Genomic DNA, 27456 nt, shown 5'->3' with positions numbered 1-27456 from the left:
CAATAGTATATATTCAACCAGCCCAAGTTTCCACATGTTCAGAGAATAAAATAATTTAGAATGGTCAGAGAATGTCAAATATCCATCAAAACAGTTTACGCACTGTAGCTATGTTGGTCAAGATATTTGAGAGAGAAGGTGGGCGAGGTGAAGAAGAGCTCTGAGTAAGCTTGAAAGCTTGTCTCTCTCACCAACAGAAGTCGGTCCAATAAAAGATATTACCTCACCCACCTTGTCTCTCAAAATAGTTTACACAATCAACTGTAGCAACTCTTCTGTAACTGCATTTTGAAATAATGCTGTTCCTGTGTGTTGAAGGAAAAAAACACTTAAGGAAGAGACATTCTGTATTAAGAATTGTGCAGCGCTCTTACGGATTACTTTATTCTGAAATCCATTCCAGCAAATAGTAAATTTCTTCCTTTTCTATATACTAATGTCAATTCCATTTAATGCTTTGAGAGATTTAAAAAGCCTAGAAACATCAGAAATATAAGTTTTCAAACACTAACTGATTGTTTTAATAAATATTTTTACAGAAATCCAAGGGGAAAAGACTTAAATCCATAAACACAACACACCCATATCCAGAGAACATCCTAGAGGATATTGATCTTTGTATATTCACAAAAACTAGAATCATCCTCTTCTAAGTGGGTGAAAAACAGCTCAGTAAAACCAGTCTCAATGGTAAACCACACTAATAACTGTTAAGTAACATGGTCAACAAGAAACAGGCAACACTAGTATGAAAACTTTATAGTCAGTGTTGCATTTTGAAGGGGAAAAAAAAAATCGGTTATGAACCTGCAGATACCTGATCTTGTGCACTCACTACTACCAAACATAAATGAGTGACAAATTCTCAACTTCCTTAAACCCAGTTTCCAAATAAATCACTAATACAATAATTTACACACGTCTGAATACTATTTATCGAACTAATCCATATTTGCTTAATATTCCAATTTAAATTTTAACAAAATCTTGTCCACCCAGACCTCCATTCAACTCAGTTTCTCTAGGAAGCAAGTGCACAAGCATTATCAAATCCATTTACATAATTTAATAGGCAGTTATGTAGAACAACCCTACTGGCTGAGTGTTCTGCTAAGCAAAGATCTAGCTTCAGTTTCATAACCTGTTGGGGTGTTGAGCAAAATACCAAGCATGGAGGGCAGTTTGTGTCTCAGTGACATTTGCTTGGCATTAAAGATCAGTTCAGCTTGCTCTACTACAGTACCGTTAGGGACAGAGATGGGAAGATTGTATTAGAGGGAACAAATAAGGCCTTGAATTTTTAGGTTCAACCAGCTCCCCCTTCTCTCTTCACTCCCACCCTGAAGTTCATAACTTCAAATTTCATCAGCATCTGGAAGAGCCACCAAAGAAGGTGGTGGAGGAGGGGAAAAGGGTGCCACTCAGGTAATACCAAGTGGCAGTCATACACGTTGAGCAAAAGCTAGCATGGATGAGGTTGAGTGTGTATGGGTGTGTGCAAAAAACCGAACCCAAACTAAACCATAACATAAAACAATATTAGATCTCAACCCAAATAAAGAAAAGCACACTTTAAGCATACAAACTCAAAGGGATAAAAAAGGGCAAGTTAGGACCACATCTGCACGCTTCCGTTAAGTCCACATAGAAGAGGAAAAAAGCCTCTGCAGACATTTGTTCTGGTTCCTGACCTGGAATAGATATGTTCAATAAAATGGCAAGCTACATGAAACTCCAAAAGAATTTGAGCCCCCAAATCAAATATATACATTTTTAATATTTGAAATATTTACATGGCAGAACCTTTACACGATCCCATTTGTTAAGAACAGTGTTTTCAAATGTCCTCTTAGGATGCAAGAAATCTAATAACTCAAGGTCACAGTTATGCTTTCTAAACAGGTCAACCTGTATCCTTCAGTTAAATACAGTTACACAGATACTTGAACAGCTGTACTTAATTTGTTTGCTAATAAGAATTGTTTAAAAATTAAAAAAAATGTTTGAGATCGTTTTGCTCCCTGGAAAACGTTCATCCTGCAATCAAGACGGCTCATCGCACATCATCAGTGCATTTCCACCTGGGTATGAGATAAAAAATGCAGTGTACAGTACATCTCATCATTTATACTGCATCAGTTTGTTTATAAAAATCCTATATAGACAAGGCAGGAAAATATCACCCACTTTCAATGACAATACAGCCTGCTTACAGTACAAAAAATGAAGGAAAACAAAACCAGGGCTGGTTTGATAGTACGCATAAAAACAGACTTCTACATTGTTTGAAAACGTATGATTTAGTTTCATAAACTGCTATAGTTAATTATATCCTTCAACCTTTTCTTTCCCAAAATGTCCTAAACTGGCATATTAATTTCTCTTCTAAATTCTAAAAAAGGTGTTTTAAAAGTAATTTCTTAAAAATCAGTCAGATTATTTTTGGAGGTAGGAAGGGCTAGCAGAGAAGGGCTAAAATGAAATAATTGTGCACAAGACAGATGAGGTAAAAAAAGCATTAAATAGTGCTCACTGAAGTCATCTCCTCATCATAACTAACAAAGAATAAGAAGCATCCTGCAATCTGCACTCCCTTTATGAGAATGTTGAGCATCTGCAGGAGGAATCTGGCCAGTTTCACAAGGAATTCTAAATTGGCAAAACACCACCATTTTTCCTACACGTTCACATACAATGAAAAGCTTAAGGCCACTCCTTTCCCTAGGTCAGATGAGGGGGACAAATCAACAGTCGCAGGCACGCTCACACACATACTGTGAAAGCCAAGAAAGTCGCTGCACCACTTATTCTATTTTTACAATTCTAATTTCAATTCTATTATGATCATTCTTTAAATAAAAAGGGAGGGAGGAAGAGAGAGACGAGGATGATATACTTTCAGTAAAATCAATTCTCTTGGTCTGTATGATATAGTTCCACATTAAGTGCAAATGTTTTGCAAAACAATGGAGTCTTTTTAATATTTACAAGGAACAGATTTGCCGAACAAAATCACCAGAGACTTGTACAGTAGCTGCATCTTATAAAACATACCAGTAATTGTACCTGGTGAACTATAAAAAGAGAAGCAATGCAGGATTCATATAACCATAACCAAAGGGGGGCAGAGTGGCCTCAACAGAGCAGAGGACACTTTTTTTTCACATTTTCTACATAAAAAAAAAATACAGGTCTCACAAGTGTCTCCGAGGACAGAGAAAATTCAAAGTTCTTGAATGATGGAAAAGAAAAACAAAAAACAAATGGAACCCTAAAAGCAAGGAGAGTGCTTTACTTCACTAGACCGATTTTCTTGGCTTCTGTTTCGTATATCAATAGCCTCCACATTTTGACTATAAAAACTTCTGCTTCTTCATCTAGTACCTACAGGTGGGGGAAAAAGATATATTAGGTTATGGTGGGTTTCCAGTTAGTGACACTACAGTTAAACTTAGCAGACAGACTTATTACTTTGGTAGGGTTTATAGGAAAGAAACATCTGGGGAGCAAAATAAATCGAGTTATAAAGTTATTTTCCATTATTAAACAGCAATATTAAGTTGTTCCTGGAAAAAGTTTATGTATTATTGTCAAGTGGTGGGTAATATGATCTTAGTACACAAAACTAAAAAGCTTTTGAATTTTTCAGTAAGGCATTATATAAAGTTTAACAAGTATGGCTAGGGTCCTCTGATTTGCGTGAGCAGATTGCAATCACTTTACATATTTTAGTTTGAAAGTGAAGTGAACCCAAGGTATCTATCTTATTTCATTAAGTTGACTTCATGTCATATGTACTTATTTTTATTATAACTCCAATTAATCAATGCTACATTTAGTCTCCTAGGGAAGACCATATTTTATTCACAAATTAGGGATAGGGCCAACTGAAACTCTGGATCTGAATCCTAAAGTTCAGGAGGATGGGAGTGGAAGTGTCAAGAGTTCTGATCCATATCTAAATTATGTGACTGACTCGTATATCTTTAGGATGGGCCAAACCAAAATCTTTTTTTCTGAGCCTCCCTCTGAAATTTGGGAATGTTGGAATCTGGATCCAAATTTTGTGGCTAAGGGTTATCTCCGCAAGCTATACAACAGGAGCTCTCAAACTGGGGGTCGGGACCCCTGAGGGGGTCATGAGGTTATTGCATGGGGGTTCGCAAGCTGTCAGTCTCCATCCCAAACCCCGCTTTGCCTCCAACATTTATAATAGTGTTAAATATATAAAAAACTGTTTTTAATTTATAAGGAGGGGGTCGCACTCAGTGGCTTGCTATGTGAACGGGGTCACCAGTACCACAAGTTTAAGAACAACTGCTATACAAGCAGATAGTTCATCTTGGCACCTTTCTTTCACACTCTGTTCTATCACTATTAAATATCCATGCATCATGGTCCTCAACTGCTCCTTCCACCATAAACAGCTGTTTTACAGAATAGCAACCGAGCAATTTTAAGTTTCAGAAACATGACTGCATGACAATGATCCAACAGGCTGAATTACAAAGCAGTGTTATCCTTTTATCCTATTCTCCAGCACAAGAGACCATGCTGCTATCCTCCCTAACACAGAGATCTGCAATCTGGAGGTCACTGCCAACTCTTCCTTTTTCCTACACAATATATCCAAAACCCAAGCTTTCTTCTCTGTGTAAGCCATTAGTCTCAACCTAAGAGCTACAGCCACCTGTGTTCTGGTCTCCCCCACATCCAATCTGCCCCCTTTTAATGTGAACAAAACTCAAGCAGTAAGGTCAGAATCTGACCTCCCTACTGCTTCTTTGGATTCTTCCAATGGATCTGTTTCACCACATCACACACCAAGTTTCTCACAATCATTCTCTATCTAACTCTGTCCCTGCCTTCTTATTCTCCCATGCATTTGTTGCCCCATTGTGCCACCTTGATGTCGTTTGTGTGCTCCTTCAAGTGCCTCAATTTCTTCCATGCTGCTCCCTATCCTTCCGTAAGATGCCCTTCCTGAGCTGATTCCCATGGCCACCACCCTCTCCTTTAAATCCCTTCTGAAGAACCACTTCTTCTGCAACACCTACAAGAAACTAGCTAAGTCATCTATTTATCTTTTCCCTTTATCTATCTTATGAATTAATTGTTATTTATGTGGAGGGGGAAGACAATGTTGGGAGGGCATAGCGTCACAACACAAACTGAAGCTTGCAATTGCATTTGCCTCTCCCATCTCTGTAATGAAGCTGAACGGTAGGAGGAGGTTAGGGATGAGAAATTTCATGTGTAACTTAAAACCCCCAAACTCATATGCAACTGAAGATGTGACATGTCCCCTCCCCCAATGATTACTTTGCTTGTATGCTGTATCTGTTTCTCAACACAGCTTTCCCATCTAGAATCTACACAGGTAGAAACTGTATTCCTCTATATTTTGAAAGTGCCTAGCACATTTTGGGTTCTATCACAATCTAAATACGAACAGTATGAATTTTGCCTAGCATCAATACTGTTATTAGTTTAACAAACAAATATGAACTGCCTAGGTGCTTTCTTCAGGAGGAAGGAGTTGACTTGTGCATTCTTGACAAGATACTTTTTTCACCAAAGGAACAAAAACCCTTCTCTCCAGTTTTACTGAAGAAATTTGCAGTTTTAGATTTTACAAGTCAAATCATAAAGGGAAGGTTGTGGAGCCAGTCCACTTGTAAGTGGACTGATTTGACATACGTAAAAATCTAGAAAATGACTATTTTGGAAATGTTCAGAAGAAAACTGGAAATGGATGTACATTAAACATACTATACTATCCTAATTAAGAAAGTCCATCATCAGTGACTGCAGAATGCTATCATAATGTATGTACCTGTGCTTCATCCTAAGTCTGCAGTCAATTGCTATACCCAAACTGCTGCAGAGAAAGGGTCCATAACAGATGAATATTGACAGAGATTCAACAAAATTCAAAGGTAGAAATTCTGAGTCTGTAATTATTAGCTTCTACGTAATGTATATGAGGCAACAAAACCAATCCATTGAATTGAGAGGTATCAGTGGGCCAGGGGGAAACATGAGGGGGGAAAAAATAGAAGATAATTGATATTCAATTTCAGCTTACCATGGCAACATCATCCAATATGCTTTGCGGCGAACTATGAGCCATAACCTGAAACAAATAAATGGTTTTCAGTCTACAAACTGAGAACCTAAGAACTGCACTTATATTAAAGATCTCCGAAAAATAAGCCTAAATTTGAAATTGCTATAGCAAGCAACCCACTGTTTTGCCTCAGCAAGTTATTAAGAATCCTTAAAGACTGCATCTACTTTCACAGGAGTGTTAGTATCAAGGTCAATGTGTGGGATAAACACCAGCATTGCCTAGCTCCAAGAAGCCACAAGGGACTCACTTAACTAACTGCTCCTACACTTCCAGCCTGGCTGTGCTAATTTAGGGAGTGAGGGTGAAGGAACTTCCCCTCCTCCAACCTGGATCTGCTATTGGGAGAGGATAGAGGAGAATAGTGAGTGGGTGGGTATCAATCATCCTCCCTTTGTTTTATTTGTTAGAGATTTGAATGGGTAGTATTTATTTTAACATATTTGAAATTGTTTTTCAGCGCTCAAAGTCCTTTTCCAGGAGAGGGTGGCATTATATATAAAATTTAATAAAGTTTAAACAAATAAATGAAAACTTTGCTAAAATTAATACCTCCTATCAGAATTGTGCTCCAAAAGTCAGCCTTTTATTTTAAAAAATAAAATAAATGTTTCTAGCCCTATGGCTGTGAAGAAACCTTTTTAAAAAAGTGAAGCAAATGTAAAATCAGACCAGTGGTCTCTGCCTGAATACGCAAACAGCCTGTTCCAAAGCTGTGACAAGTATCAACTGCCACATTCATTTCAATTATCTATTAAATTTGAAATCTAACGAGGCAAATGTCAGTATCACCATAGTCAAATATTTCAAATATAATCATTTTATATCCACTTAACATGCTTATTCCACACACAAAGTGTATCCCACATTTTTCAGGAGCCAAAAGTCTAACTCTTCTGAACCTGAAAAGCAAAATCTCCTGCTTCCCTCCGAGAGCTTCTAACAGGTATGGATTTTCAATAAATACTAAAAATTAAGACCTACGGGGCAAGGTAAAATAAACTGAATTAAATATGAAAGTGAATAGGGATAATATACTGATTATTATTCACTTTCCTATTTAAATTATATAAAAATCTCTTTTTTAATTCATCTGAAGTTTCTGCAAAATCTCATCTGCTGACCTGGAGCGTCTCTCTACAAAAATCCAGTTAAGTGTGCAGCAGACTGCAGAGAGAATTGGGTATATGCATAATGTGAGTATGTATGTATTAAAAGGAGCTGTCTTGTAATTGGGTACATGCATTAGATCGGTCTTGACTGCCTGCTGCTGGTCAACATTACAAACTGGTAGTATCTTCAAATGGTTATTCTCCAGCCATTGTCTTTTTAAACTGGAAACAAAACCCAGATGTTTCGAAAGTTATTCAGAGGAAAATTATATTAACCTTTGAACAAACAAAATCAACTAGTGTGGCTTCTTCTTCACCAATATATTCTATTATTTTCTTGTTGATCCATGGTCTAATTCGACGTTCCATTAATGTCTGAAAAGGAAAGAGAACACCATTTATGTCAGACTATTACCATCATCCTTACTGCCCATCAGTACTACCCAGAAGCGAGCTACTAACAGTGATGCAGAGGATCTAACACACAAATAACTAGTGAAAGATCCAACATTATATGTCAGATCAAACTTTTAATTCAGTTTACACCCACCCAACACAAATGCAGACCAATTTTCTGCAAGAGTTATACTACCTAACAGAACTTGTTAGAAATTGAAAGCTATTCCTCAGGAACCTGGTGACACAGTAAATTAAATGTCCCTAATTCTCACCTATGGTTTAAATCAAGTCTTATGGTCTACAATAAGTTTCTAGTGGACTTTTGGTCCTATCATAAAACCCATTATATAAATTTGTATCATCAACTAGGGAGAGGCCCAGGAGCTAATCTAAGTAGGCATGACATGATGCAGAGTAGATGCTATCTGTGGACAGGAAGTACAGCATCAACTGTCATGTTTGATTTGAGTCAGAGCTATTGATGTGACTCATGGTGACAAATGTTTTGTCTTTTTAGTGAATACCATGGTGCATCACTTGGCAGATTATGCTTTCCGATTAACATTAGCTTTATTTTTTTTTTTAAATTAAAGAAACAGTTACTCACTGAATCCACAATAGACCAATCAAGAGGATAAGCAAAGAGCTCTGGTTTGGCTGTGGGAATTTTCTCAATAAGACTTTTAATATGTTTGCGCTTTTCTTCCGTATTGACATTGCCCTTGGAGGAGCCTTTATCTTCTTCACCATAATCCAAGGGGACCAATTTCCTTTTCCGGGGCACATCATCACTGTCTTCATCTTCAAATTTATTGAATACACTGTCCACGGGGAGCTTCTTCCTCTTCACAGCATTGGGCTGGCTTGGACTATTGCAGGCACCTACAAAGAAAGGCAGGAGAGAATAAAATATTTGTAAATTTGCAACTGAAGGTAGTTTTGTTTGTCTTCACAGTAAAATTCACACCCCTAAATAAGGAATAGGGGATGTAAAATTGTTCTCCAGTGCTCAGAGGAAAGGAAATGGGAGTCAAGACTCTTGTTCTAGTCTGGATTCTGTCACCAGTTTAGTGTGCTACTCTGGGAAAGTCAGCCTCTCTATCCCTTATTTTGCTGGTCTTTGAAAAGGGTATTATGAATAAATGTTTGTAAAGCACTTCTGGCCAGAGCCTACTGATGTCAATGGACAGATTTCAATGGGTTTTCCGTCTAATGCTTACAGGTCTTCTAACAAAAGACATCTTAAGTCCAAAGTATTAATCACAGCTCATTAGTAGAGCATTCTTTAGGAAACCACTCACTTAGCATGCCAAACCTGTTTTCTTCTTCCCAGATTTTAGACAAATCAGCTAATATATTAAGATATCTTTGAACAGGAAGAACATCCTAGTTACTGGCAATTTAGCATATCAGGTTGCTCAGTTTTGCTCCAAAATCAACAATATAATTTGGAAAATTGAATTGCTTTCCAACTTCCTGTGTTTCTTCTCTCTACAAACTCTCAAGGAAAATTGAAATGAAATGCCAACTTGCCCAATTTGAGGCTAAGTCCTATTTTAGGCCTATGCTCCTCTGGCTGTTGCTGATCAGGTGAGTTTTCATGAGGGATGATGATGCCACAGGGAGATTCATCACCAGGGGTGTTAGGGGTTGCATTGCCACTAGCAGATGAAACAGATGGGGCAGAGCTGATGGGTCGTAGGGTTGGTTTAAGGCAAGGCTTTTGTTCCGGTTCCTCCTCCTCTTCCTCTGGTTCTTCCCTTTTTTCCTCTTTTTCTGGCTTTTCCTCCTCTTCTTCCTCAGATTCTGGCTCCTGTTTGATTTGTGGCTGTCGGCGCCTTTCGGCCTCTTGTTCCATCTGCAAACAAACAGCCAATTAGCAAACGTAAAAACCTCTCAAAACCAAAATTGTCCTATTTGGGAAGATTCTGAGAAAGGACCTACTTAAATGTCCTGCCCTCTACCCCATGAAGTGTCCACTGCATAATCTGTTACTAAGGACTAAAATATACACAAACCCTACTACTGTCTTCATAATCGGATAATCCTGGTAAATCCAAATCATTTTTTAAACTCCATTTTATCTGGATTTTTAAAAAAAATAATCCAGATTAACAATTTTATGATACTTACATAAAGACTGGAAACCAAAAAAGCTTTCTATATCTACATTTGGACGAACAAAGCATATATTACCACCGGATCAACTACAAACCTCCACTTTATTAAATGTGTACTCGACATTTAACTTTGCCTAATACTACAAAGATTTATGCATTTTCCTTTCTCAGACCAGTTGTTGCTTACCCTCTGGAGTTCTGCATCTGGATCTGGATGTCCTTCTGCCAGAAGACGCTGCCTGATTTCTTCCAACTCTTCTTTCTCCCTCTTCCTATCTCGTTCATCTCCTTCCATCTCTTTCTCCCTATCTCGCAATCTCTTTTGAAGAGCACTACCCCTGAAGAAGATACAAACTTTGTGCTTAAAGTTAAGAACAATCTAATGAAAGCCTTCTCAGACACGTAACTGCTTCCATTCATTTTTTCGTTAAGTAAAACCACAAGATGCATAAGTGCACCTTGAACCCTCTAGTCTCATGATGGGAGATGCTAAAATGTCAACTCTCATTCTATACACAACTCCAAAGAATCAGCATCATCATGCTCAGCAGATAATGAGACATGCAGAGAGACAAGTGCTCTTTCTGGAATCCTGAATGAAAAAATTATAGTCAGAGTGGGATCATTTATAAAGCTAGGAAAATAGTAAGTGTTTTATAGACCTGAGTAAACCTGTACTTGATAAGAACTCCTCCTCATTTTAATTCATCAGTTTAAGTTAATTTTTTTGGGTATTCCCATAAGAAGGATCCTCACCACCCTGATTTAACAAAATTTTTCTGAATATAATTTACAGCCCCAGTATAAAGAGCAGAGAAATAAGTTTATATAGAAGTCCACTCTTCCCTCCCTTACCCACAGTTTTGGGACTACTCTGATCTGATGTTCTGCCTCACCCTAAAGCAGTACTCTCATCTCTGTTAGAGTGGGAAGGAGAGGATGCTCCTTGAATCAGTGAGTAGCAGTAAAGTGTTACCCAGTTCCCTCAGATTTCGAATGTACTGACTCCATGAGGTAATCTAGCTACTTAATGATCCCTATCACCACAGTATTTGAGTGCCAAGTTCCCTGTGCACTCATGCCTCTTATTTTCTACCAGTAACCATGACAATTTTATTAAGCAGCTAGTTAATGAGGATTAGATTTTCCCGCTTGGTTGCTTACTCAAACGTACCTGTAATATTTTGGATCATCTCTGTCATCATCATAATCTTCTAAAAATTCTTTTAGCCGTTTGGCTTCTTTTGCCTGTAGTGACATCAACATTACTGTAAAGGTTTTCTACTCCTTCCTCTCAGACAAAATACATTCAGTTTCATTCTATCCCTGTTTAAGCTATTGGATACAGATTGCCCCTGCCAGCAGATGGAGAGCTTCTGGAGTGTCATCATCCCCCTCCTCCCATATAATAGTGTGACAACTCACTAATGTTTGTCCATCTCTGACTGGTAGGATAAATGTCCCTCACTGTCAAGCACTGAAGTTTTCATTATCTAACATCTTGAAGCTTTTTCATATGGTCAATATTCTTGTGTCCTAAATAAGAAAACCACAATAGGGTTCTTCAAATAAACTCTTTATTAGCCAGTTTTTTAATGGATTTGAAAGTGTCAGTTTAAATGGGCACTATTAGTTCCATTTAGTCTTGAAATTTAGATTTTATAAAACCAAAAGTTTAATCAACAAATAATTCTAATGAATAATTTTAGATTTAAATATTCCTTTGCAATGTGCTGCAGCATTGAGCTCATGCACAAGCCAAAACGTGGTAGAGGAACAGAATCTTTAAAAAAACAAACCCTCATTCTGCAGAATCTGAACATGCCAAGCATACCACATGAGTACATCCAGCAGACTACATCTGACCAACGTTTCATATGTCAGAAAACAGACTACGTTTACAATGAAAACTTGACAGGTGCGTTGGTCACAGTTGTAACATTTCATACTGAAGTTGCAATTCTCTGTAAGACAACTATAGTATTTTGCAGCTGCCTGCTCTCTCCCTATTTTGCTTCTGCTAGAGCCAGGCAACCAAGATTTATTTTTCCAGGATCTCCTACTTAATGCTTCTGCTTTACATTTTAAAAGCCATCTATCACACTTAAGTGGCTAGTTAGCTTTAAGATATTGTGTTCAAAATCCATGTGTTCTGTTGATGTAAGCAGGACAATACGTTACAGGATATTTCACAGTAGCCCTTTATGTGAAGAAAATTACAGAATCTACCTCAGTTCTAATTCAGACAGGAAAAAATTTTTGAATCCAATTGCAAATAGCGAATCTTACCATTTCCCTTCGTCTTTCTTCTTCCCTTTCAGATTCTTTTTCATATTCTCTTGTTTTCTTCCGTTCTCTGATTTCCCAGTTTTTAAGACGCTGCAATAAAAATATACAAAATACTCTCCAATCTCATGAGCATTAGAAACCAACTAAAAAACAAAATCAGTTTCCACATACTCAGAAATAATTAGGTCAAGATATACAAATTCGCTACTTATAGTTTTAAACCATTGGAATAAATGGGCCAGAAATTTCCCTCCAGACTGATTTAATTTGTGTAACATTGTGTTTTGAATCCTGTCATCCAGTGCCAAAAGGTTAGATACGGGGTTGGGAAAAAAGTGGACTGTTGTGCAGTAAGACAACCACCAAGAAACACACAATTAAAAAGTCACTGACATCAGAAGTGACTTTCCAAGTAATTTGAAAAGCATAGCTACTCCCAAACTACCTCTTGATAAGCAGCTTCCTTCTCACGTAGTTTCCTTTCCAGCTTTCGGCGTTCATAGGCGTCCTCTTCATCCTCTTCTCGGTCCCTTTTCTTGTCCTTTTCTCTCTCCCGCTCCCGTTCTCTCTCCCTTTCCCTTTCCCGCTCTCGTTCTCTCTCCCGCTCTCTCTCTCGTTCTCTTTCCCGCTCCCGTTCACGTTCTCTGTCTCTGCTTTTCTCTCTAAGGAAAAGAGCCAATACAATTAAGCATACAACCAGCTAGCTTATTTCCTCTACCAAACAAACACAAACAAGTATTGGATGTAATTTCAAACACTTAATACAGTATTGATACATTCTCTCAGGGTGGATTTGAGTTAAATCAAATTGATTTAAATCATGATTTAAATCACTAGTCAGGAAGACTTGATTTAATCATGGATTTCTACATAAATGTGCTTTCTTGTTGGTTGTTATAACCTTAATGCATATTCTTCACAATTCAAGAGATAGATGAGACCCAAACTGGGTCTCTTTTACAGCCTGATGCCATTATAGGTTTTCCCATCTAGTGAGAGAATGGTATGGTAGAACTCAAACCGGTACATTCAGAAAAACCTTAAGACTTCTGGAATATACTGCTCAAAAAGTTTCACTTTTGTTTCTACTGCCTGTTCCTCCCTTCTCACATTTATCTCCAGATTTCTCCTCCTTGTCCAGATCTATTCCGCCCCCAACAATGTTCTATTCATTGAACTTTTTGAAACTTTGCACTTTTAGAGAGAGGTAAGGGATTGACTCTGTGTATGCAAATTTGCAGAGCGACAACAGGGTTGAGGTCTGTTATTTCTCACCTCTATATATTATTTATTTAAAAACATTTTTGCTGTTAACAAGCATGTTATCTCTGGAGACACGAATCCACAGTTTGAGAACTACAAAACTAAGCATCTCTGATGGTATCTTCTAGACTGAGCATTGAGTCCCATTGGGTAAATAGAAAGATTAATCTAAATAATCTATACAGAAGCCCCTGGAACCCCATAAGATTGGGTCCGTAATCCATGAACTACTGGAACTCATTTACAAAACTCTTCTTAAAGATTAATATGGAGATATACCTATCTTGTAGAGCTGGAAGGGACCCTGAAAGGTCACCGAGTCCAGCCCCCTCAAGGATTGAACTCACAACCTTGGGTTTAGCAAGCCAATGCTCAAACCACTGAGCTATCCCTCCCCCTCTTTTTTAAATGAAATAACTCTCTCAGTTTCATAGGACTGTAGAATATTAGGTTTGGAAGGGACCTCAGAAGGTAATCTAGTCCAAATCCCTGCTCAAAGCAGGACCAATCCCCAGACAGATTTTTGCCCCAGATCCCTAAATGGCTCCCTCAAGAATTGAACTCACAACCCTGCGTTTAGCAGGTCAATGCTCAAACCACTGAGCTATCTCTCCCCCTAGATTACATGAATATATTGTCTCATACTATAGAATTAGAATTTATAATCCCTATTCCATGATGAGATCTCTTTGAGCTATGTCTCTCTCTTTAGATGGGTTTTTCCATCAAAAAGCATTTTATCAAAAAAATCTGATTTAGATTTAAAAAAATATATTTTATTTTTTTAAAATCATTGATTTTTATCCACTCTGCCTTCTCTGGAGTTATTCCTCTTGTTATTGTACAAAATGATTAGCTATAGTGATGGAACTGATTATGTAAATGTACATTTAATTTTTTGCTGTTTTTTAAACCTGTTTCTTAGTCAGCCCAACCACAAACACTTGGAATCACTAAGCTCACATGGTAGTAACTAGTATTCAAGGATCAATGTTCTCTAGTAGTTTTCCCACATACATGTCCCAAAGCTATTAGTCCCCTTTATTTTCCAGCCCATCGTTTTACAGTTTAAAGAACTCTTAAGGTTTGTGCTACTTGCAGAGATCTCAGTTTGAACTGCAAGCTCGGTCCCCTATTCTTCAGGCTACCAGGAACAGAGGTATGCCAGGTTAATCCTGGTGAAAAGGGAGAGCAGGTCTTGCTGAGAAAAAGTTAATCTTTTTATTTCTTTATATTTATGTATAAAACTTTCCCTTATCCTCTTAACAAAGGATATCACCTTGCTGAAGGACTATTACAGGGAAAGAGAAGGTCACCTCATGATGGAGGGCAGATGCTCTGTCTGAAGAGGCATAAAAGGATCTTTGGTGGGGATATAGTGAGTGTAATGCAGGGGTAGGCAACCTATGGCACGCGTGCCGAAGGCTGCACACGAGCTGATTTTCAGTGGCACTCACACCGCCCAGGTCCTGGACATCAGTCTGGGGAATTCTGCATTTTAATTTAATTTTAAATGAAGTTTCTTAAACATTTTAAAAACCTTATTTACTTTACATACAACAATAGTTTGGTTATATATTATAGACTTATAGAAAGAGACCTTCTAAAAACGTTAAAATGTATTACTGGCACACGAAACCTTAAATTAGAGTGAATAAATGAAGACTCGGCACATTACTTCTGAAAGGTTGCCAGCCCCTAGTGTAATGCAACCAGTTATGAAAAAATAACCCTCAAACCCAGTCTGTATGAAAGATACTCTTCCAGCTGCCTCACCCAGACCTATAAGGATTCTTCTTTTCTTTCTCCCTACCCATCCCAAAAGCAGACGAGAATAAGAAAGCCAGAAAGTTGTGCAAGTTATGAAAGATCTTTCCATAACACCGTCACCACCTGCCTCTTCCCCTTTTTTCGGGGGAAAGAAGGGGTGGTGGGGAGAGAGTCAGCCTGAACAACTGCCTTAGGTATGAATACTGTCCCTACTCTATTTTTTATATAGGACATAAAAAAAATAAGATTACTGCTGGCCTGAAAAGTCTTGTATACAAAGCTTCAATCTTAAATGAATTTAAAGGTACATTATCACCATCTACTGAGAGACAGTCACATTTATCATCATCTTCCACATTATTTTTAACCCTCTAGTGCCCCATAAGACTACCAATTCTGACACTTCGTGATACCTCCATCTAGCTCTACCTCCACAAGACAAGGGCCTCAAAAGCATTTAGTCTGTCCCTTAAATTCAGGGTGCAGACACTGAGTGCCAAGGCTAATACATATACACCTCCTTGAAACACTCTCTCCCTCTTCCCATTTGTCTCACAACCTGCATACAGACTTTGCATCACCATGTTTAGTCACTAGCTTCTTTGCAGTTTAGCTCTGTTCATACTGTCGATCAGCTAGGCTGACAGGCTGAGCAACAAGGCTTCACCTTTTGTGGGAACTGTCATATGCTTTGTGTACTTTTTATGTACAAAATTAAAGTTTTTTTTAAATCATATTTCCTATTTTACATGGACTTTTTTTTTTTTAAACATACTTAGAAAAAAGACAGCTCTTAATCCTAAGTGAAAAAAACCCCAATATATTGAACTATATTCACTTGTGTAAACAGCCTTAGCAAGAACTAGAGTTCTATTCCAGCAACTCAAACTTTTATTTACCGTGATCTGCTTCGATCCTTGTTGCGGTCTGAGCTCCTTTCACGGTCTCTATCACGGTCTCGATCCCGGTCTCTGTCTCTGTCTTTAGTCCGGTCACGATCCCGATCCCGCTCCCGTTCACGCTCCCGTTCTTTCTCCTTCTCTCGTTCACGCTCCCGTTCCCTCTCTCTTTCGCGCTCCCTCCTCTCTCGTTCACGCTCCCGTTCCCTCTCTCTTTCTCTCCGTTCTTTTTCAATTTCCTGTCTCTCTTTCTCTTTTTTGCCTTTTTCCTCCTCCAGTTTCTAGAAACCAACAAGAGAACTTTCACAGTTAGTTCCATAATTGCAGGAATCTGATAGTCCCGGCGCAACACGCAAGGCTGGTAATGGGCGTACCAAAACCGCCAGTGATTTAACATTTAATGTACTGAATAGTTTGTTTTGAACTCATAAGTTTGAAATCAAAATGCAGCAATCACAAGACTAGATTTCGTGCAAAAGCATAGATCTACACAGACCAGCAATCTCCAACCTTGGATGGCAGGGCAGGACTGGCCTTGGACTGTTGTATGACGACTGAGCTGCACATACACAGTGCACTCTCAATCATGGTTCACAGCAGAGCCAGAGACTCCACAGGTGCAATGAACCACTTAGGTACAAACAAAATGAACTTTTAGCTAACAAAAAAATTTATTCTTCTGAGCTGGACAAACAGAATTCAGTTGATGCCCATTGGGACAGAGTTGTTTCCCCATGGTCTCAGCAGACCAAATCAACCGTATCTGAAAACTTGGGGCAAAGAAATTCATCCATTTGCACACGGGTGCACATGCCTCAACAGTGAGGAGGGAGCTGGACCCCTCCCACTTTGCCCTTCCTAAAGAGCTCTAACTGTTCACGTGTAAAAAGTGAATTCTGCGGAATGGAATCCTCAACTTCCACCCCTACAAGATGGAAAGATTAAAAAAGGTTGGAAATCACTCATTTGAAATATAGAAACTAAAGGGTTATCTGCTACAGTTACACTAAAGTTGTATACAGTTGCAACTTTTCCATTTAAAAACAGTATCTATAACCAGAACTCCTATAAGACAATAGAAAATACATCAATAGAATGATAGATAAATCCATCCTTGGAAGCAATTGTGTGTTAACTTACAGATGCTGTGCTAGGACATGGATCGCCAACACTGGATTAACTTTGCCTATAAGCTATGTTTCTGGGAGGAAGAGCAAGTACACGGTTCACAAAAATACCAAACAACAAAGACAGACCAAGTTTCTCAACCTGACAGATGCCAGAACCCCACATGGTTTTTACACATACTGAGCAGAAAAAACAGGTTTTATCCCCTTTGGCTCCACGTTTACCACCACTGTAAAGAAATTAAAAACTGAAACAATAAAATGTGCATTTTCTTTTCTTTTTTTTCCTTTCTTTAAACAATGCATTTAAGACAACTTTAAAAAGCAATCTTACCTGGTAAATATTCTTCTGTCACGTGCCCATGGACCAGAGAACTGACAAAGGGTTACAGAAATAAAGCTAATTCACAAGAGATCAATATATCCAGCCACCATACCACACTGCATGGACAGTAAAATACAGGCATGCTAGTGTTGGATACATTGAAATCACAAAAGGAAAAGGGGATTAAAAATGGTAGGAAACTGATATTATGAAAAACAAAACTTAAGATTCTACAAAATAGAGGGGGTGAAAACTTAGAAACTAAGTGAAATTATTTTATAGACGTCTTATAAAGTAATGAACTAATATGGTAAGATGTTAGACTATGCTATGTCAACTTTCAAAATCAAACTTACCTCAATTTCATATACTTTTAAAGAAAAGTTTATATACTGAAATAGTTGATACTTACAGATTATTTTAGATGTTCCCAATAGAAATTTCTTTTGCTGAATTCCTGGATTTTCTCTCAAATACTTGTTCATAGCAAAAATTGTGTCTCCGAGACATTTTATCTGTACAAGTTTTGGTCTCATATGACTCATTTTATAAATTTGGTTCCTTAAAAATCTAATACAGGAATGAATTGGCCTATCTGATTAATATCAAAATCTCGTTTAAATAACTGCTACCAGTGTAAACAAAAGAGTCTGAAGGGATAATGGGATGGAAAAAGCATCACAGATATAATGAAGTAATGAAGAGAAAAGGACAGATAGAAGAATCATAAATCTTACCTTGAGTTCTCTTCAGACTCGTCCGTGCTGTAAATGGACGCCCCCTGCAAGGCTGATACCCTGACAGTCTGTGGTTATTGTTTTATAAACTCATTTTAAAAACATGCAAAGGTTCACTGTGCTCACTAGCCAGCTGCTATGGATTCAACAGCCCTTTTAAATCATTCCACCCAATATATGCAATGGCCACTTATTATAATTAAAGTTGATTTTCAAGTTAAGAAATCCAAAATATCCCCGCCCAATAAAATAGATCAAAGGCAGTAAAATGCCTGACAGCTTCTGAAACAGTGAAGCACATTTTAATTTTTTTTAAACCACCTGATTTGTTTATATTTTGTACCAGTGACTTGACAGGGCCTGCAATTAAACACAACTTTTCTATGTCTCACCATTGACCAGTTTCATATTTAATTACTGAAATTCACCAGAAGATCTCTTCTGGAATTTTCCTTAGGTTTTCATTCCCAAATTGAGTGGAGAGGAAAATGCAGTATTTACGTTGCCAGCAGTGTTCCTTTTGCTTGACGTTGATAAAGTTGTGTGAAAAAGTACCACCCAACAGCTGCACAAGGTAAAGCTGAACAACAGGGGTACGCTTCACCTTATTGCACCTTCAACCTTTTAATCAATGTCAACTTCAGGTATTCAAAAAAAAAGTTTGCTCAAAATGTGAACACTGGTTAATACTTCAATGGGTCATGGACCACCTCCACTCTTGCTGGGGAAAATTAATACCGCCTTATAAGCTAAACATTGAAATATATTACATGCACAGTTTGCATTTCACTATCCATTAGTACCACCTTCCAAACCAGAAACATTCATAAATGCACTGACATTAACAGAAACTTTTGTAGGTGGGAACCCTGAAGTGGGATTTGCTGTGCACAACATTTCCAAGCCAGTTACCCCTTTGCATATTTTTCTGAGGGGGCATCCATAAATATAATAAAAAACAGAAGCTCATACTTACATCCTATTCCATGTTACTTTCCAAGCTGAGTTTCATCTTGCATTAGTCACCATATGATCTCTATCATAATGGTGGGGGTCAATGAATAGATTAGCTTTATGGGAATTTACAATTCTTCCATGCATCTAAATTTTGGTAATTCTGGTAATCACTGACCTATTTTTAATTTTCCCCCACTCAACTTAGAACTATTAAAATAAAGAAGTCTTAAATTTAAAATTAAGTTTCAGCTCTCCATAAAACGTTTCCTTGGATTACGTTATAACCGTCTACAGAAACACACTCAAGTGTATGTCTTACATTGCAGCCTGTTTAGTCTTCAGTTATAAATATATCTAACCTAATGTATGTGTAGAAACTTAAGTTGTGTCTATTCATGATAAAGTGAGAAGACTGCAAAGTAATCAATAGCAACTAAAAGTCTTACAAATGCCAAGGGCCACTTAATGTGGTATGTGTTTTTTGCTGGTTTTAAATAGCGCTCTCTCCCTCTCTCTCTCTCTATATATATTACACCTCATTATAAAACAGTATTTTAAGTGATAGTGTATTGTATCAGTAAATTTTATAAAAGTGGGGTTTTTTGGATTCTGTAAAAGCCTAATTTTGTATCAAGTGCAAAAACAAGAATACTACCTTGTGTGTGTCTCTGAATTTACTGATCTCTCTTGATATCAGGTCTCTTTTGTCTTCCTCCATTTCTATAGCATTTATATCCTCCTAAAAAACAAGGGGGACAGGAGGAAAAGCATTAAGAGCCATCTGTACATACACAGAAGAACAAAAGAAAAGCTCAAGGTTAGAAGTTTTGTACCAGTCTTGTAAGAGATAAATATACCCCTTCTGTAGTACCAAACCTGACAGTCTGATGTTAATGAGTGAAAAATCAGATGGACAAGAGTCACAAATCTGGCAACTAGCAGTAAACATAGTCATTGTCAAAGCCTACAATGTAAACGAACCTTGGTGATGAGTGGATAAGGTATCAGTGGGGCCACTGGAAATCTGCGGAAAATCTGCGGAAAAATCCACGGAGATTTTTTTTTTTAAAAATAGATTGCACACTACTCTGAAAAACAATGTTTTGTATGTTTGTACTATAAGCAATATTGTATTGCTTGATTTTATTTTTTTGACTCAACAAAATTACAGAAGAACCTCGCTAATTCTCCCTTCACTGATCTATTTCTCAGCAATGATTTAACAGATGTTGTAGTGAGGTCTCATTAGTAAGACATCACAGAATTACAAAGCGTACTACACGACATTAGTACACTATAATAATGTCATAAATAAGACTAAGCTACACTTGTCAAAATAAGTGATCAATACATTGTGGTGCATAAATCTTGATTTTATTTACTCGCTAATTCGCAAAATTTAGTCATCTGCAATGGGTCTCCTGGTAGTTAGTGCGAATTAGCGAGGTTCCCCCGTGCTTGAAATTCAAAAACAGATTCCACTCACTCGCCACTCCTCCCACACACCCTCCTCTCCCCCACATCATCCATCATTCCTTCATCCAGTGGAACTAGTGAAGGACTCAGCTGCTAACATCAGCAGTTTTCTTCCCATCCCCTTCAGGGGGACAGAAGCCCCAGAATAAGCAGTTTTTTTCATATGGTATCTTCCCTCCACCCCCCACCCACAGATTCTTCTCTCCTCCTCCTTAAAAGTCAAAGGAGTGATGAACTAGGATCATCTCCCTGCTCCCACCTGCACCCCCACAGGCCAAAGATGATAGCCTCCAAAATTCTCATTTCCCTACCCATCGAGGAGAGAAGGCAAATGCAATTTCAACCCAACAGCCGCTGTGTCTTTGGCAGAACATATTAATCTGCTCCGCTAGCTCAGACTGGTCAAAGCTAGATCATGCAGAGATAGCAGAGTTCCAAAAAGTACACTTAGTATTCGGCTCTTGCAAGATTATAGTGGCATGGCAATGTGATAGTAAAGTCATCTGTCATTATCCATGACCACAGATAGCCACAGCACAATAAACATTTTACAGTACTTTTTGTTTGCATACTATACAGCCCACAGCATTAGACAATGACTTCATTCTTAGATTCTCATCCAAAAAGTCTTGCCCCAAAGAAAGGGTGAGGAAGGAAATCTGAATTCTCAACTCAGGACTCCTATTCCTCAGGTTATTTTAGACTAAGAATGATGTGGGGATGATATACTCACTCCCAGAGGGAGAGGTGTTGCTTCTTGCACCGCTCTTTCACACTCCACCAGCAGCTGAAGCTGCATTACTGCCTTGGAATGGGAATTATACAGTGGATTTAAGCAGGTAAAAATCTCAGTCCAACTAGATTCTGATTTCTTGCAACCTTGGGTGGAGGTTGAGAGGTGTCAAGAGCTCATTTTCACATGGTTAGAGACTCAATTGCAAAAGCAAAGTCTTAGCTTGCTAATTGTAAATTCTTGGTTCTCCCCTCTTCTCCAGAGTTTATTTTAGTACACTGAAAGGATCACCCAGAAAGGAGGTTTGCATCAGAACATTTCTGCCAAACACCAGATTTTTTGTGTGTCACAAAGTTTAGGAAAGCCAGCTGGCCAAACACAGCCAAACTAAAACATTTTTATAACAGTAGTTTTATACTAAAAATAATAAAATTATAAAACATGCCTTTCATCCCTGGAGGATCCCAAAGTGTTTCAAAACTATACACATATACCACCACTGAAATGCAACCACCTCTGGGGTGTAAAGTAGCAACAACCAGCTGACTCATGGCATGTTATCAAACAGTGAGGAGAAGAGAAAATTTTGGTAAAGGACACCAGAGCAAACCACTACGCTTACAAAAAGTGTTCTGGGATCTTTAAGTGTCAACACAGAATAGGCAGGACCTTGTTTTTTAAGGTCTCATCTGAAAAACCTATAGGACACAATAAACTGCACTGAGTTCAACATATCTACTTCAGAGGGATGAAAGGCTGAGTCAAACCTGTAGTTCCAAGAAGTCTAGGTGCTCAGACCCCCTAAACCATCCAGAGGGGATGGCATCTAAAACTGACTAGATTTCAATTTAAATACATGAAACTGCTGCTGACATCAACGCTTGTCGATTTGTTTTCTCATCAGAAGTTTTGAGTTAAAGTATTTGCACAGGGTTTGGCCATTATATAAAAGGTGAGTTGAAGAAAAATCTGTTTTGTCCAAAATCAAAACACATACGTCCTCCTTCTTTTCCTTTTTCTTCTTCCTGGGGTGAGAGTCAGATTCCTGGGAAGGGGCATTGAGCTCGCTGGAATATTCTCGTATTAATACTTCAATGGCCCCTTTAATTAACTGATCTCTTCTCTTTGTTTCCTCATCCAGTGCTTCATCGTCATCATTTGTAGACTCCGGTCTGGAGTTCTAGGGAAAAGTGGCAAATTTAGTGAAATCAGCAAACTGTCACACTAAATCCCACTTGTGAGAGGAAGAATTTTGTCCCAAATGGTCTTTTTTTTTTTTTTTTTTTAAATAATCCTGCTAGTACCTCTACTGTGTTTACCAAAGCTTAAGAACAGCTCTCAACTCCATCCTATTGCTCAGACCTCCTCACACTAGCAGTGCCAGAAAGGGACTGCATTCCAGGGTTTTACAAGTGGAATAGCTGTAGACTGCAACAGCAGGATTGTGATAAGACTGACAAACAGATCAAGGTCAAGGAAGAGACAGAGGGAGCAAATGGGGAGTATCAACAGCTGTGGCCCTAATGTTGATCTACCATAGCTTCTGGTCTCTCTCCATCAGGAACTTTAGACCACTTCAGTAGCTCACCTTTAAGCTTTTTTTTTTTTTTGGAAGCCCACTAGGCTATCATACAAAACAAATATTTTCCTTTTCTAATTAAACTTTAAAGCAGTGAGCTGTGGGGAAAGAGCTATTTTAAAGCAACATTTCTAGAAAGAAAATATCCCTGCCATACAAGAAGTTTCCTTATTGCTGATCATATATTTATCCTCACTTTTTTCTTCTCCAAGTGGGGAAGCAGGACAAAGGGAAACTCTGGGAAAGGACCTCCTTGCACCAACTTTATGCAGAAGTTTATGAAAAATATTTTGGATAAAGAATATCTTGCCCATTTACTGCCCCACTCCCCCATTTTGTAAAAAAAATGGAATCTCACCTGAGAATCCAGTTGAGTGTCTCATCAAGCGATAGGTGGTGGGTAAAAGGCGGGTAGGGGGAGGAAGGGAAGGGTCTGATGGAGCAGCAGCTAAGAATGATGGGGGAGGAAGGGTTCAGTTGGAGCTGAAGAGCCCGCCAGGCCAAGGAGTAGACTGAGAAGAGCTAGAAAGCAGTGACAGGGAGGGGAGCTGAAGAGGTCCAGGGAGAAGAGGTGATCACGAAGAGGAGCTAAATTAGATCAAAACGTTGCTTGGTTTCTCCCCCTCATATCAGAAATTAAGTGTTGTAATGTATATTAATATAAAAAAAAATCATCATGAAAACGAGTTCTGAGAAGAGCACTGCAACTTTCTGATCTGAGAGTGGTCCTTGCACGCCAAGGAAGGCATGAAAGGGTTAATAAGGAACTGCAGGCACTTTGATAAACTTTTAATGCATTTACTATAACTCAGTGTTTCAGTGGAGGTAGTATTTCATAACTTCTTACATCAATATTCCTCAGCAATTCATATTTCCTTCAACCACCAATAATGAGAACATACCAGGGTCTAATTTGTCTACATCAATGCTTCCCAATCTTGGGACGCCACTTGTGTAGGGAAAGCCCCTGGCAGGCCAGGTCAGTTTGTTACCTGCTGCATCCGCAGGTCCAGCCAATCGCAGCTCCCACTGGCCATGGTTTGCTGCTCCAGGCCAATGGGAGCTGCTGGAAGCAGGACGGCCGAGGGATGTACTGGTCACTGCTTCCAGCAGCTCCCATTGGCCAGGAGCAGCGAACCGCAGCCAATGGGAGCTGCGATCGGCCAGATCTGCGGACGCGGCAGGTAAACAAACCAGCCCGCCCCACCAGCGGCTTTCCCTACACAAGCGGTGTCCCAAGTTTGGGAAACACTGGTCTACATCATCAAAACTATATGAAATCAGAGTACAGAGCTTTTCTACATGGATATCAATAGGTTACTTAAAGAATATATCCTAAAAAAAAAAAAATTGGGAATTTTCACTATAGGTGATTAAATTTATCGCCATCGGAAACCTTCATGTCACAACTGACCTTCTCTGCCTTGCTACACCAAAAAAATTCACAGAAAGCATACTCGTTCTTGCTCATGTCCTACAACTGCACTACAGTGTTAAGGTTACTTACAATCCCAGTCATAAGCATAGAAATTACAGCTGTTGCCAGAGGGGGAAAAGGAAGCTTTGATAGGAGTGAGTGCTCGAGTCAAACTTTCTTCCCTTAATCTAGGTTAGCAACTAGAGTACTTGTACCATATGGATTTCACCTTGTTAGTACTTTGTTGTTCTGAGCAATAGTCTTGTGACCCCATATGCTAGACAGACAAATTATGTTAAAAACCTGAAGTCATATTTATGCCATGGTTCTGACTGGACAAAAGTATTCATATTTCCAGCATATTCTGTATAGCTTTCTGAGCTACTACAAAGCGCTGATTGCAAAAGTTTTACCAACTTTTGTGTGTTCATTACCTACAAAATGAAATTGAAAATCTACTTTGGCCAACTAGAACTATTAATAATTGTTCCTTCAAGAACCGAGTGCCCACTGGTATATGCCTTTGCTCGGGGCAATTACAGAAAAAGTGCAGGTATTTTAAATGAATGAAGATGCTCTATTACCCTTGCTAAAGAGAAGCATCTAGCAAAAATGGGCCACATTAATCTTTAGTATAACTACTAGTTTCAAGCAAGTTACACTCCTGATGAATTTGACCCAGTAAATCCAGCACACCAAACTACCCCAAAAAGACAATTAAATAATTAAACCAGAAAATTCAGAATGAGTTAGATGGACAGTAACCCTGGTTGGATGGCCCTCCAATAGGTGTTCCCTCAAGTTATGGATGAAAAAAAAATACTCCACATGCTTAATGTTACATCTGCTTGTGATCTGTTCACTGCCGTATAACAGCAAAGAAATAAATCTACTTTTCTGTCTTGCATGAGTTTTAAACAGTTGTGAAGGCTGCAAGAGAAACTTAATTCAGGTCCCTCAACTGGCTCATGGATTTTGTAACAAACAATACATTTCTATAGGTCACTTTTTAAAAGACGTCTTAAATCTCTAATTAAACATTAAGTTTCAGAACAGTAAGGTACAATATACTATGTATTACTCCTCTTTAGAATGAATATCAACTGAGAATCAGAGATTCAGGCCTGGCTGATACATGGTGATGCATCAATTTAAAGCTGTGATTTTGAACAGATTTAGTTAAATTGGTGCAACTTTGCATGCAGACACCCTTAAATCAATTTAAATCTAGCTTATATTGGTTTAGCATGCCTCAGTAAATGTACAAAGGCAAGCTAAATTGAAAAATAGGTGTTTCCATTGGTTAAATATGCAAATTTAAGTGTCAACAAGCCCTAAAGTAAAATTCTCAAAAATGCTTAGCAAATTAGGCTCCCAAGCCCCACAAACTCTCAAACAGGATTTAGGAGCCAGTCTAGCAAAAGTCATGGAGTGAGTTAAGAGCTGAGATAGAAATAGAAACCAAGAGCCCTGGCTTCCAGACCTAGATAACCCTGTCCCCGCCCCTCGTTACATAGTGCAGGTCTCACATTGCATACCTACCCCATTGGAAGCCCTTTTCTTTGCTTTCCATTCATCTAGCTGAGCTTTTGTCTTGGCATCAACTTTAACTAGCAGCTTCTTCTCTCCAATCTGGAGGTCATGGAGTAGTCTCAGTGCTCGCAGAGTGGATTCTGGTTCTTTATATTCACAAAACCCAAAAGCTAGAGGTTGATGATTGAGATGAAAAGCAAAAAAACAATGTTTTCAGGTAAATATTTAACAGCTTTTTCCTTACAGATCATTAAATATCTTCCATATTGGGAACTCTGAACTAATAGGTTCTCACACTTCTTTAAAAATATTCCAGAAATATGCATCATAAAAGGGAAAATATTTACGCTGCAAATTTACAAAAAAATATCCACTGCATTATTCTGAAAGAATTACAAAATTTAAGATTTCGACCTTGTTCCTTTTTTATAAAGATTTAACAGGAAAAATTGCCATATGCAACTCAATTTAAATGCAAAATATTAGAATTATATTCATTTGTCAGTATATACTTGAAAGCTGCCTGATAATCAAAATAAATAAATCTGATCAGGATGCCAAAAAGCAACACTTACCTTGAAGTTTTCCAGATGCCCCTTGCACTCTCTTCCAACTCAAAACCAAGCCACATTTCTTGAAGGCAAAATTAAGAAAGGAACATTACCATTTAATAAATGTTAAACAGTTGCTCACACAATACTGTACCATTCTGCGAAGGAATCAAAAAAGGGTTAATTTTGCTAAAAATCTTCTATATTCCTATTTGGTACCAGCTGAAAGAAAGCTATTCTGGTCAAACTGATTGTTCACTTTTCACACAAGTCTAATGAACATGTCATTACTGCACCATCAGTGGCCAACTTCACTGCTTGTGAATTAATCCTACCATGTTTATAGTGATGACGGAATATTTACATTACACACCATCTGAGGTGGAAGTCTAACAAACCAACTACTGCACTTACAGCTAGGAGCTGTCTTATAAGCATATCTGATGCCTTCTCGGAAATGTTGCCCACAAAGACCGTGGTAGTGGGACCGCTGTTTTCATCATTTTCTTTATTCTTTAGACCCGGGTGCTCTTTTCTGGCTCCCAAGTGCTTTCCAACCATGGACACTGCGGTAGGAACTAAGACCTATGGAGGAAAAACAAGATGTCTGTATCTATTTTATAACTTATCAGAAAATGGTTTAGAGCCTTAAAACAAGGAAGAGTTGGAGATCTAGAGGTGTTTCACTAATAAGTTTATAGCATAGCATGATAACTGCACGCCAATACAGCAGGACAGTAGTTTTAAGATTCTACACAGAATATGATAGATATTGCCTACTAGATTCAAAAGAATGAAATTGTTATTTTAAAATCTTTGCTGGAAATGCAAGGCAGAAAGAGGTATAGTTGTGCAAGGAGATCATTTTGGATAAGACGTTATGGGTCATCTTTAACTCAGTACTTCCTCCAAAAATGAGCAATGAGCCTGCCATCCTTTGATAAACTGGTACACCTTAATGTCCTATGAGAAATAGATTCTTAACAGTTATGACCGTAAATAAAAGATTAATTCTGGCTCAAAAAAATACTCATAGCAC

General features: G+C 38.3%; 1 protein-coding gene across 2 annotated transcripts in view; it reads right to left on the bottom strand.

The window, feature by feature from the left end:
* Positions 1 to 1757: 1757 nt before the first annotated feature.
* RBM25 (RNA binding motif protein 25) overlaps positions 1758 to 27456 on the bottom strand; it is a 38745-nt gene continuing 13046 nt past the window's right edge. The window contains exons 4-19 of one of the 2 annotated variants that reach the window (XM_032781367.2): positions 26832 to 27002; positions 26442 to 26499; positions 25876 to 26036; positions 22335 to 22517; positions 20110 to 20163; positions 19784 to 19867; positions 15983 to 16263; positions 12496 to 12712; positions 12051 to 12140; positions 10936 to 11009; positions 9949 to 10099; positions 9175 to 9499; positions 8249 to 8523; positions 7519 to 7617; positions 6089 to 6136; positions 1758 to 3384 (exon numbers count right to left, since the gene is read on the bottom strand). In XM_032781367.2, the coding sequence (XP_032637258.1) occupies positions 3292 to 3384; positions 6089 to 6136; positions 7519 to 7617; positions 8249 to 8523; positions 9175 to 9499; positions 9949 to 10099; positions 10936 to 11009; positions 12051 to 12140; positions 12496 to 12712; positions 15983 to 16263; positions 19784 to 19867; positions 20110 to 20163; positions 22335 to 22517; positions 25876 to 26036; positions 26442 to 26499; positions 26832 to 27002 (2364 nt within the window). In that variant the 3' untranslated portion in view covers positions 1758 to 3291. The remainder of the gene's footprint in view (positions 3385 to 6088; positions 6137 to 7518; positions 7618 to 8248; positions 8524 to 9174; positions 9500 to 9948; positions 10100 to 10935; positions 11010 to 12050; positions 12141 to 12495; positions 12713 to 15982; positions 16264 to 19783; positions 19868 to 20109; positions 20164 to 22334; positions 22518 to 25875; positions 26037 to 26441; positions 26500 to 26831; positions 27003 to 27456) is intronic. The other variant, XM_032781368.1, reaches the window with a different exon arrangement.

This window comes from Chelonoidis abingdonii, chromosome 4, assembly GCF_003597395.2.
Source record: "Chelonoidis abingdonii isolate Lonesome George chromosome 4, CheloAbing_2.0, whole genome shotgun sequence".
Taxonomy (NCBI): domain Eukaryota; kingdom Metazoa; phylum Chordata; order Testudines; family Testudinidae; genus Chelonoidis; species Chelonoidis abingdonii.
This window is presented reverse-complemented; position numbering and strand designations above follow the sequence as displayed.